We start from the raw sequence: 12,781 nt of genomic DNA, 5'->3' as shown, positions 1-12,781 counted from the left end.
ATGCGATATCTCACGTGATTTACGTTAAAATGCTTCAAACAAGCGTTGATCTCCATCAGAAACGTAATTATTGAATTTCCCAGCGAGAATTGCAAATGAATCGTTATCTATGCGATATATCGCGTGTTTTACGTTAAAAAGTGTCAAACAAGCGTTGATCTGCGTCAGAAACGAAACTAATGAAGTTCCCTGCGCGAATTGCAAAAGAAAGTTATCTATGCGATATCTCACGTGCTTTACGTTAAAAAGCGTCGAACAAGCGTTGATCTGCATCAGAAACATAACTATTGAAGTTCCCAGAGCGAATTGCAAACTAATCGCTATCTATGCGATTTCTCACGTGTTTTACGTTAAAATGCTTCAAACAAGCGTTGATCTGCAACTGAAACGTAACTATTGAAGTTCCCAGCTCGAATTGCAAATGAATCGTTATCTATTCGATATCTCACGTGTTTTACGTTAAACAGCGTCGAACAAGCGTTGATCTTCATCAGAAACATAACTATTGAAGTTCCCAGCGCGAATTGCAAACGAATCGCTATCTATGCGATATCTCACGTGTTTTACGTTAAAATGCTTCAAACAAGCGTTGATCTGCATCAGAAACGTAACTATTGAATTTCCCAGCGCGAATTGCAAATGAATCGTTATCTATTCTATATCTCACGTGTTTTACGTTAAAAAGCGTCGAGCAAGCGTTGATCTGCATCAGAAACATAACCAATGAAGTTCCCAGCGCGAAATGCAAACGAATCGCTAATTATGCGATATCTCACGTGTTTTATGTTAAAATGCTTCAAACATCGTTGATCTCCATCAGAAACGTAACTATTGAATTTCCCAGGGCGAATTGAAAATGAATCGTTATCTATTCGATATCTCACGTGTTTTACATTAAAAAGCGTCGAACAAGCGTTGATCTGCACCTGAAACATTACCATTGAAGTTCCCAGCGCGCATTGCAAACGAATCGCTGTCTATGCGATATCTCACGTGTTTTACGTTAAAATGCTTCAAACAAGCGTTGATCTGCATCAGAAACGTAACTATTGAATTTCCCAGCGCGAATTGCAAATGAATCGTTATCTATTCGATATCTCACGTGTTTTACGTTAAAAAGCGTGGAACAAGCGTTGATCTGCATCAGAAACATAACTATTGAAGTTCCCAGCGCGAATTGCAATCGTATTGCTATCTATGCGATATCTCACGTGTTTTACGTTAAAATGCTTCAAACAAGCGTTGATCTCCATCAGAAACGTAATTATTGAATTTCCCACCGAGAATTGCAAATGAATCGTTATCTATGCGATATATCACGTGTTTTACGTTAAAAAGTGTCAAACAAGCGTTGATCTGCATCAGAAACGAAACTAATGAAGTTCCCTGCGCGAATTGCAAAAGAAAGTTATCTATGCGATATCTCACGTGTTTTACGTTAAAAAGCGTCGAACAAGCGTTGATCTGCATCAGAAACATAACTATTGAAGTTCCCAGCGCGAATTGCACACGAATCGCTATCTATGCGATATCTCACTTGTTTTACGTTAAAAAGCGTCGAACAAGCGTTGTTCTGCATCAGAAACATAATTATTGAAGTTCCCAGCGCGAATTGCAAACGAATCGCTATCTATGCGATATCTCACGTGTTTTACGTCAAAATGCTTCAAACAAGCGTTGATCTGCATCAGAAACGTAACTATTGAATTTCCCAGCGCGAATTGCAAATGAATCGTTATCTATTCGATATCTCACGTGTTTTACGTTAAAAAGCGTCGAACAAGCGTTGATCTGCATCAGAAACATAACCAATGAAGTTCCCAGGGCGAAATGCAAACGAATCGCTAATTATGCGAAATCTCACGTGTTTTACGTTAAAATGCTTCAAACATTGTTGATCCCCATCAGAAACGTAACTATTGAATTTCCCAGCGCGAATTGAAAATGAATCTTTATCTATGCGATACCTTACGTGTTTTACGTTAAAAAGCGTCGAACAAGCGTTGATCTGCACCAGAAACATAACTATTGAAGTTCCCACCGCGAATTGCAAACGAAACGCTATCTATGCGATATCTCACGTGATTTACGTTAAAATGCTTCAAACAAGCGTTGATCTCCATCAGAAAAGTAACTACTGAATTTCCCAGCGAGAATTGCAAATGAATCGTTATCTATGCGATATCTCACGTGTTTTACGTTAAAAAGCATCAAACAAGCTTTGATCTGCATGAGAATCAAAACTAATGAAGTTCCCTGCGCGAATTTCAAAAGAAACGTTATCTATGCGATATCTCACGTGTTTTACGTTAAAAAGCGTCGAACAAGCGTTGATCTGTATCAGAAACGTAATTATTGAAGTTCCCAGCGCGAATTGCACACGAATCGCTATCTATGCGATATCTCACGTGTTTAACGTTAAAAAGCGTCGAACAAGCGTTGATCTGTATCAGAAACATAACTATTGAAGTTCCCAGCGCGCATTGCAAACGAATCGCTTTCTATGCGATATCTCACGTGTTTTACGTTAAAAAGCGTCAAACAAGCGTTGATCTCCATCAGAAACGAAACTAATGAAGTTCCCTGCGCGAATTGCAAAAGAAACGTTATCTATGCGATATCTCACGTGTTTTACGTTAAAAAGCTTCGAACAAGCGTTAATCTGCATCAGAAACATAACTATTGAAGTTCCCAGCGCGAATTGCACACGAATCGCTATCTATGCGATATCTCACGTGTTTTACGTTAAAAAGCGTCGAAGAAGCGTTGTTCTGCATCAGAAACGTAACTATTGAAGTTCCCAGCGCGAATTGCAAACGAATCGCTATCTATGCGATATCTCACGTGTTTTACGTTAAAATGCATCAAACAAGCGTTGATCTGCATCAGAAACGTAACTATTGAATTTCCCAGCGCGAATTGCAAACGAATCGTTATCTATTCGATATCTCACGTGTTTTACGTTAAAAAGCGTCGAACAAGCGTTGATCTGCATCAGAAACATAACCAATGAAGTTCCCAGCGCGAAATGCAAACGAATCGCTAATTATGCGATATCTCACGTGTTTTACGTTAAAATGCTTCAAACATCGTTGATATCCATCAGAAACGTAACTATTGAATTTCCCAGGGCGAATTGAAAATGAATCGTTATCTATTCGATATCTCACGTGTTTTACGTTAAAAAACGTCGAACAAGTGTTGATCTGCACCAGAAACATAACTATTGAAGTTCCCAGCGCGAATTGCACACGAATCGCTATCTATGCGATATCTCACTTGTTTTACGTTAAAAAGCGTCGAAGAAGCGTTGTTCTGCATCAGAAACGTAACTATTGAAGTTCCCAGCGCGAATTGCAAACGAATCGCTATCTATGCGATATCTCACGTGTTTTACGTCAAAATGCTTCAAACAAGCGTTGATCTGCATCAGAAACGTAACTATTGAATTTCCCAGCGCGAATTGCAAATGAATCGTTATCTATTCGATATCTCACGTGTTTTACGTTAAAAAGCGTCGAACAAGTGTTGATCTGCATCAGAAACATTACCAATGAAGTTCCCAGCATGAAATGCAAACGAATCGCTAATTATGCGATATCTCACGTGTTTTACGTTAAAATGCTTCAAACATTGTTGATCTCCATCAGAAACGTAACTATTGAATTTCCCAGCGCGAATTGAAAAAGAATCTTTATCTGTGCGATATCTTACGTGTTTTACGTTAAAAAGCGTCGAACAAGCGTTGATCTGCACCAGAAACATAACTATTGAAGTTCCCACCGCGAATTGCAAACGAAACGCTATCTATGCGATATCTCACGTGATTCACGTTAAAATGCTTCAAACAAGCGTTGATCTCCATCAGAAAAGTAACTATTGAATTTCCCAGCGAGAATTGCAAATGAATCGTTATCTATGCGATATCTCACGTGTTTTACGTTAAAAAGCGTCAAACAAGCTTTGATCTGCATCAGAATCGAAACTAATGAAGTTCCCTGCGCGAATTGCAAAAGAAACGTTATCTATGCGATATCTCACGTGTTTTACGTTAAAAAGCGTCGAACAAGCGTTGATCTGCATCAGAAACGAAAGTAATGAAGTTCCCTGCGCGAATTACAAAAGAAACGTTATCTATGCGATATCTCACGTGTTTTACGTTAAAAAGCGTCGAACAAGCGTTGATCTGCATCAGAAACATAACTATTGAAGTTCCCAGCGCGAATTGCAAACGAATCGCTATATATGCGAAATCTCACGTGTTTTACGTTAAAATGCTTCAAACATCGTTGATCTCCATCAGAAACGTAACTATTGAATTTCCCAGCGCGAATTGCAAATCAATCGTTATCTATGCGATATCTCACGTGTTTTACGTTAAAAAGCGTCGAACAAGCGTTGATCTGTACATGAAACATAACTATTGAAGTTCCCAGCGCGAATTGCAAACGAATCGCTATCTATGCAATATCTCACGTGTTTTACGTTAAAATGCTTCAAACAAGCGTGGATCTTCATCAGAAACGAAACTGTTGACGTTTACAGCGAGAATTGCAATAGAATCATTATCTATGCGATATATCACGTGTTTTACGTTAAAAAGCGTCGAATAAGCGTTGATCTGCACCAGAAACAAAACTGTTGAAGTTCCCAGCGCGAATTGTAAACGAAACGCTATCTATGCGATAACTCAAGTGTTTTACGTTAAAAAGCGTCGAACAAGCGTTGATCTGCATCAGAAAAGAAAGTAATGAAGTTCCCTGCGCGAATTACAAAAGAAACGTTATCTATGCGATATCTCACGTGTTGTACGTTAAAAAGCGTCGAACAAGCGTTGATCTGCATCAGAAACATAACTATTGATGTTCCCAGCGCGAATTGCAATCGAATCGCTATCTATGCGATATCTCACGTGTTTTACGTTAAAATGCTTCAAACAAGCGTGGATCTTCATCAGAAACGAAACTGTTGACGTTTACAGCGAGAATTGCAATAGAATCGTTATCTATGCGATATCTCACGTGTTTTACGTTAAAAAGCGTCGAACAAGCGTTGATCTGCACCAGAAAGGTAACTATTGAAGTTCACACCGCGAATTGCAAACGAAACGCTATCTATGCGATATCTCACGTGATTTACGTTAAAATGCTTCAAACAAGCGTTGATCTCCATCAGAAACGTAATTATTGAATTTCCCAGCGAGAATTGCAAATGAATCGTTATCTATGCGATATATCACGTGTTTTACGTTAAAAAGTGTCAAACAATCGTTGATCTGCATCAGAAACGTGTAACAAAACGCCCCTCCACCTCGCGCGCACGGCCACTCCGCTCCGTCAACCCGAGCAATTCACCGGCAGAACGCCACGTGCGCGCACCGAGCTAACCTGCCGTCGCGATCACGCGGCAGCACGCGCGCCGCCCGTGGCGTTCGGCAACGCTCCCACTCCGAGCCAGCCGACCGAACGCACGGATTGGTCCGCCCAACCGTGCGTTCGGATATATAAGCCGGCAGTGGGAACGCCGAGATCAGATCTTCCCGGTCCGCCGAATCCGACAGGTCGAGTATCCTCGACCGCACTCCGACTCCCGAGAGGACGAGCATACTCGCCTCATCCTGACTCCCCTCGACGAGCATCCTCGTCGTCCCGACTAAGCCGAGCATCCTCGGCAAATCCGATCTTACCGAATACTGTCCACAGCCAATCACGGCGAGCATCCTCGCCGTGCTCCGTAGCCGAGTATCCTCGGCGAATCACCGATCACGACGAGCATCCTCGTCGAGTCCGCCGGCTGGGTATCCCTAGCCAATCCCCTCCGTCCTATCCCTCAGGGAAGAATCTCGTGTAACCTAAAGCCTCGTCAGGGCATCCGCGTCCTGGCGAGAACTTCGCCTCATTTTGCACGAGGCGGCTCGGGCGAGACGCGGAATCGTCACCGTCGCTCCGATCCCGCGTTCCGCGGCTCCCCGATCTCCCCGGACACCGAGTCCGTTTCAAACCACGCGATTTAATTTAAGTTAGAGTTATTTTTGTATCCTTATAATTTCATAGTTCTAGTACTCCAGCTCTTATTATGTATCATTCTAAGTTAGAGTTATCTTTTGACACTGTACCGACTCAGCTGTACTCTCGCGGTTATTGATTTTTGTTTCGAACTTCCGTCTTGGCTCTCGCCTAGCGCGCTCGTTAGCCCACGCGTCACCGCGCGCTCATCGTTACCACCGCTCGCGATTCCGACCGCGCAGCGGCAATTGGTCGCCGCGACCACCACGAGCCAATCACGCCCCCGCTAAGGCTGGGTCCACTAGTCGCGAGGCGTTAGACCCAATCTGCGATTGAGGCTACTTGTAAATACTATATTCAAATAAAGATCTCATATGTTTGTCAGCTAAATACCGAGTGCGATTATTCTACCGAACCCGACCAATCCGGCGAGCTTATCCGCCACCGTGTTCCGACACCTCCCGCACCCGCACGAAAATCACCAGCGTTACATGGCGCCCGAACAGGGACCGTTTTGAAACAGATAATCGCACCCGGAGATAAATGCCTCTCGCCGAGTGGACCGAACAGCTACCGCGAGACCAGCTCGAGTTGTTAGCTCAAACGTATCAAATAGAGGCAACCGGTACACTTGACGAGTTACGATACCGCGTAACCCGTCACTTCCTTACGATGACCAATCCGAACCAGTCCGCCGGCGCACCTGCGCCGGAAACCGCAAGCCCGTCCCCACCGGTCACCGGAAACGAGTCCCACTCGCATAGTAAGACTATGAATCAAATACGCAAGTGGGGTTGCCACTTCGACGGTCGCGACCCTCTGTCATTCTTAGAGCGCGTAACCGAACTACAGGAAGGATACCAATACACCGACAACCAGATGAAGGCCGGACTCCCAGAGTTATTAAAAGGGGATGCTCTGGCATGGTATCGGAATGAGCGAGAATCCTGGGAAACATGGACCGACTTTACCAGTGCCCTACGACGGCATTACTTACCGCGACGGTACCAAGCTAAGCTGATGCGCGAAATACAAGAACGCCGACAACGACCCAACGAGGCTTACGCCAAGTACGCGACCGCCCTGCTTACGATGATGCGGCGCGCCGGGGGTTTTACCCAGGCGGAAAAGGTAGACCGCCTGTACGAAAACCTGCGGGCAGAGTACAAATTGTACGTACGCATGAACGACGCTACGGACCTCGCCGACCTGGCCGACCAAGCTGCCGAATTTGAAGATATCTCCAGGGCCCGGGAGAATGAGATCCGTGCCGAGGGGAAAAAGGTCAACACCGCCACTTCCGCCGACACCCCGCCCTACGACCGCGCAACCGCCTGCTGGCGCTGTAAACAGCGCGGACACAGCCGTTTCGAGTGCAGGAGACCCGCACGCAAATTTTGCTCGCAGTGCGGGAAGGACGGCGTTCTCACGAAGGACTGTCATCCTCGGGCGGGAAACGCCGCAACGGCCGGGGACGCAACCACTCCTCGGCCCGAGTCCACATAAAGTACACACCACGACCCCATATACCGGTCCGCCTGGGACAACACCGGATTTCCGCTTTACTGGACACCGGGGCCGAAGTATCCATCATCAACCGACAGGTCGCCGGGTACGCCAAAGAGATGCGGATATGGCCGCAGGAACAGGAGGAGGCAATCCACCTAGCCGACGGCACCACTGCCACCACGCCAGGCCGCGTCAAACTCCGCCTCCGAATCGCCGGCCGTCAACTCGAACACACCTTCCAGATCCTTCCGTCCTTAGACAGCCCGATGCTCATAGGAACCGACCTGTGGGCCCGACTACAGATCGCTATACCCCCGCCACCTCTCCAGCTCCGAAAAACGCCACCCGCGGCGTACTCAGTGACCCCGGGCATGGTAAAACGAACCGCACAAGAGGAGCGGGAGCTCCAAGCCTTCCTGGCCATGGAGTTGGCCAAGTTCGAGGAGGTACGAGGACCGACCGACCAGGCCAGCCACCAGATCCGGCTGAAAACAGACGTACCGATCAAACAACGGTACCGACCGCGCAACCCGGCGATGCAAAGCATCATCGATGAGGAGGTCCGCAAAATGGAAGAAGCCGGTATTATCGAGCCATCAACCAGCGCATGGAGCTCCCCGGTGGTTATAGTGAGGAAAAAGGACGGGAAACACCGTTTTTGTATTGACTTTCGGAAGGTAAACGAAGTCACCGAGCGGGATGCGTACCCGCTACCGCAAATCCCCGCCACACTAGACAAGCTGCGCGGGGGCCGATACCTCACTACGCTCGACCTACAGCAAGGTTATTGGCAGATTCCGCTCACGCCCGATAGCCGGCCAATCACCGCCTTCACCGTTCCGGGCCGGGGCCTAATGCAGTTCACCGTCATGCCTTTCGGACTGCATTCGGCTCCGGCGACGTTCCAACGTTTGCTCGACCGAATACTGGGCCCCGAATTGGAACCTCACGTGTTCGTCTATCTAGACGACATTATCGTGACCAGCGCAACGTTCTCCGACCATCTGCAGCACCTGCGGGAAGTTTTTCGGCGACTACGCCAAGCCAAGCTCCGGTTAAATCCGGAAAAGTGCCAGTTCTGTCTCAACGAACTTAAATACTTGGGCCACATCGTGGATGGCCAGGGAATCCGCACCGATCCCGACAAGGTTCGCGCCGTCGCACAGTGGCCAACCCCGACAAACGTACGACAAGTCCGACAATTCGTGGGGCTCGCGTCATGGTACCGCCGCTTCACACCTAGCTTTTCCGAAACCGCCGCGCCGCTCACCCGCCTCACGCGAAAGAACGCCCGATGGACGTGGGGACCCGACGAAGAGGCCGCTTTTCGCGAGCTCAAGCACGCGCTTACCTCCGCACCCACCCTCGCGTGTCCAGATTTCTCGCGCCGGTTCGTCCTCCAGACGGACGCTAGCACGTACGGTCTTGGCGCCGTCCTCTCGCAGCACTTCGACGGGGGGGAACGCGTCATCGCATACGCCAGCCGGTCACTCAACGGCGCGGAGAAAAATTACAGTGCCACCGAGCTCGAGTGCCTGGCCGTAGTGTGGGGCATCCGGCATATGCGTGGTTACCTGGAAGGGTACGAGTTTACGGTCGTCACCGACCACCAGGCCCTCCAGTGGCTACGCCGCCTGGATTCCCCTACCGGCCGACTCGGCCGATGGGCACTCGAGCTCCAACAGTACACGTTCGACGTCCGGTACCGCGCGGGAAAGCTGAACCGGGTCGCCGACGCGCTATCCAGGTTACCGGCCGTATACAGTAACCAAGCGCACCCTGCGTGCCCGTGGTACCGCCGCCAGATTCTCCGCGTACGGGCGCGGCCGAGGGACTTCGCGGACTATGAAATCCGTAACGGTCGATTATATCGCCGCATACTCCATTCGACCAACTTTAAGGACGAACCCGCCGAGACACAATGGAAGCGATGCATACCTCGCGACGAACGAGGGGCCGTACTGGCACGGATACACGACAACCCGGCCGCCGGGCACCTCGGCATTGCTAAAACCATTGCCCGAGCCGCGCAGTGTTACTATTGGCCGGGGATGTTCGCCGATATCGCGCGTCACGTACGAGCGTGCGCCAATTGCCAGGCGCACAAGAGTGCCCAGGTCCGACCGGCCGGACTAATGCACGCAACCCACGTGGAAGCGCCTTGGGAACAGGTCACCACCGACCTAGTAGGACCTCTCCCGCGGTCCACCAACGGAGCCGCTTGGCTACTGGTATTACAAGACCGTTTCACCAAGTGGGTGGAATTGGTGCCGCTGCGACGAGCAACCGCTACCGCCATCGCCCAGAACATTACGGACCGCGTCGTCTACCGCCACGGTTGCCCCGAGACCCTGATCTCCAACAACGGGACGCAGTTCATGGCAGGGCACGTGCGCGAACGACTGCGCGACCTGGGCATCCGCCACCGGACGGCTCCAGTACACGCTCCTCACTGCAATCCCGTCGAGCGGACCAATAAGACGGTCAAAACAATGATCGCACAATTCGTCGGCCGGGATCACCGCCGCTGGGATCAGCACATCCCGGCGCTGCAATTTGCATATAATACCGCCGTCCACGACGCCACCGGCTACACGCCCGCCTATCTGAACTGCGGGCGGGAACTTGAGACGCCACCACGAGACCCAGACGAAAGACACGCGCCGACAGCCGCTCCAGCCACCAACCAGCGACGACTCCAGGAAGCATACGAGGTGGTCCGAACGAACCTCGCCCGAGCCTTCAACCGTCAAGAGAGGTATTACAATTTGAGGAGACGGGCATGGAAACCCGCCATAGGAGACATCGTCTGGAAGAGGGACCACCCCCTCTCGAACAAGGGCAAGGCCTTTAACTCAAAACTAGCCCCCAAGTACATCGGACCGCTGGAGGTCCGAAAGATCCACTCGCCAGTCGTCGTCGATCTGCGGGACAAGCACGGTAAGTGGCATCGTCACATACATGTGCAGGACCTTAAGCCGGGTCATCGGCACGAACAGACCCGAGGGACAGACAACGCAGAGACGGACCGTGAGGAAGCAGACGACGCGGAAGCAGACGACGCGACCGCAGACGACACGGAGATGGACGCCATGACAGACGACGGCGGGACCGACAAATCCGGAGCAGACGACGCCGACGATGATGCTGCGGGAACAGACGACGAACCGGCCAGCAACGGGGCTCGTGCCGATCACGCCCGGACGACGTGACTACCGGAAGGGAAGGAGCTACCTCCCCCAATCCAGCCCGGTATATAAGGGGGACCACCGCAACCAGGAACCTGCAGAAAGACCGACTCCACTATGGACTCCGAGCTAGACGCACTCCTTACCGCTCCGGCCAACGACGCCGAATTCGAGATCCTCTGGCAGAGGATGATGCACACCACGCCAGACCTACCGAAGTTGTTCCCGTCACCGCCACACCGACGACCAAGTCCGACCGCCACCGGGACACCGGAACGCTCGACACGCAACATCGCGCCAGGGTCTCTCGAGGCACGACACCGCTCCGCCTGTCAGCAAAGCTTGCCCGTCCTTCCGGGAACGTCACCGGCCGTCCCAAGGCGTGCCAGGCCGGTCACCGCCATCCGCGCGCCGCCGCCAGATCTGGTGCAAAGGGCAAAACCCGCCAAGCGCACCCCTGCGCCTTCGACGAGCCGGGCGACCAGACACCCAGTGGTCGGCGTACGGGTACAGCGTTCTTCGGCAACCAACGCGCGGAAACTCGCCGCACTACTGGCCGAACCGCCGCTAGTACCACGACGAGCCGGCCGACCAAATGGATAAAGAGCACGGCAAGAGCAAACGCGCCGCCAGCTAACGGCGCTGTTCGGAGACCCGTTGTCGGACCTGGATGACGACAACGGGGCTATCACCGCCACCGCGCCTCAGGACCACGCGGAGGAAACCAGCCTGCTTCATAAAAGCACCACCTCGACGCCGCCGGAAAAGACCTCCCCAACGCCGGGACCAGCAGTCGCCGCAACTGTCGCCACGCAGACCGCCGCAAGCGAACCCACCGCTCCGACGTCAGCCTTACCGGCAGCCACGAAGGCCCCCCGAGTACCGGAGACGACACCCACGACCAAGACCGGCGCCCGCCCGGACCGACCGCCTCTACCAGTGCGGATCACCGACGACCTAACCGTGTACGTCCCTTACTACGCGGCCACGGTTTCGCGGGTGTATAAAGTTCGCCTCGCCAACCGCCGCTTCACGCTCCGGTTTGGTCGTGATGGCCAGTGCCACTACGTGCGGGAATTCCCGGCGTAGTGGCCAAAGTTCGCCACTCGCAGAGGGGAGGGGTGATGTAACAAAACGCCCCTCCACCTCGCGCGCACGAGCACTCCGCTCCGTCAACCCGAGCAATTCACCGGCAGAACGCCACGTGCGCGCACCGAGCTAACCTGCCGTCGCGATCACGCGGCAGCACGCGCGCCGCCCGTGGCGTTCGGCAACGCTCCCACTCCGAGCCAGCCGACCGAACGCACGGATTGGTCCGCCCAACCGTGCGTTCGGATATATAAGCCGGCAGTGGGAACGCCGAGATCAGATCTTCCCGGTCCGCCGAATCCGACTCCCCTCGACGAGCATCCTCGTCGTCCCGACTAAGCCGAGCATCCTCGGCAAATCCGATCTTACCGAATACTGTCCACAGCCAATCACGGCGAGCATCCTCGCCGTGCTCCGTAGCCGAGTATCCTCGGCGAATCACCGATCACGACGAGCATCCTCGTCGAGTCCGCCGGCTGGGTATCCCTAGCCAATCCCCTCCGTCCTATCCCTCAGGGAAGAATATCGTGTAACCTAAAGCCTCGTCAGGGCATCCGCGTCCTGGCGAGAACTTCGCCTCATTTTGCACGAGGCGGCTCGGGAGAGACGCGGAATCGTCACCGTCGCTCCGATCCCGCGTTCCGCGGCTCCCCGATCTCCCCGGACACCGAGTCCGTTTCAATCCACGTGATTTAATTTGAGTTAGAGTTATTTTTGTATCCTTATAATTTCATAGTTCTAGTACTCCAGCTCTTATTATGTATCATTCTAAGTTAGAGTTATCTTTTGACACTGTACCGACTCAGCTGTACTCTCGCGGTTATTGATTTTTGTTTCGAACTTCCGTCTTGGCTCTCGCCTAGCGCGCTCGTTAGCCCACGCGTCACCGCGCGCTCATCGTTACCACCGCTCGCGATTCCGACCGCGCAGCGGCAATTGGTCGCCGCGACCACCACGAGCCAATCACGCCCCCGCTAAGGCTGGGTCCAC

General features: G+C 51.5%; 1 protein-coding gene across 1 annotated transcript; it reads left to right on the top strand.

Annotated features, from left to right (window-relative positions):
- The first annotated feature begins 10,819 nt into the window (after positions 1 to 10,819).
- On the top strand, positions 10,820 to 11,791 carry LOC120359364 (mucin-2-like). Its single transcript, XM_039456515.1, has 2 exons — positions 10,820 to 11,272; positions 11,336 to 11,791. Exons 1-2 carry the CDS (start codon positions 10,820 to 10,822, stop codon positions 11,789 to 11,791), a joined length of 909 nt encoding a protein of 302 aa, XP_039312449.1.
- The last annotated feature ends 990 nt before the right edge of the window (positions 11,792 to 12,781 follow it).

The sequence above is a fragment of the Solenopsis invicta genome, chromosome 13 (assembly GCF_016802725.1).
Source record: "Solenopsis invicta isolate M01_SB chromosome 13, UNIL_Sinv_3.0, whole genome shotgun sequence".
NCBI classification, from domain to species: Eukaryota; Metazoa; Arthropoda; class Insecta; order Hymenoptera; family Formicidae; genus Solenopsis; species Solenopsis invicta.
The sequence above is the reverse complement of the archived record's forward strand: the minus strand, read 5'-3'. Positions and strand labels throughout refer to the sequence as shown.

Excerpts from the sequence above, each read along its gene's own strand:
- LOC120359364 (XM_039456515.1), top strand. The coding sequence starts at position 10,820 with ATGGACTCCGAGCTAGACGCACTCCTTACCGCTCCGGCCAACGACGCC. Across the intron at positions 11,273-11,335 it reads TACTGGCCGAACCGCCGCTA|CTAACGGCGCTGTTCGGAGA; the intron begins GTACCACGACGA and ends ACGCGCCGCCAG.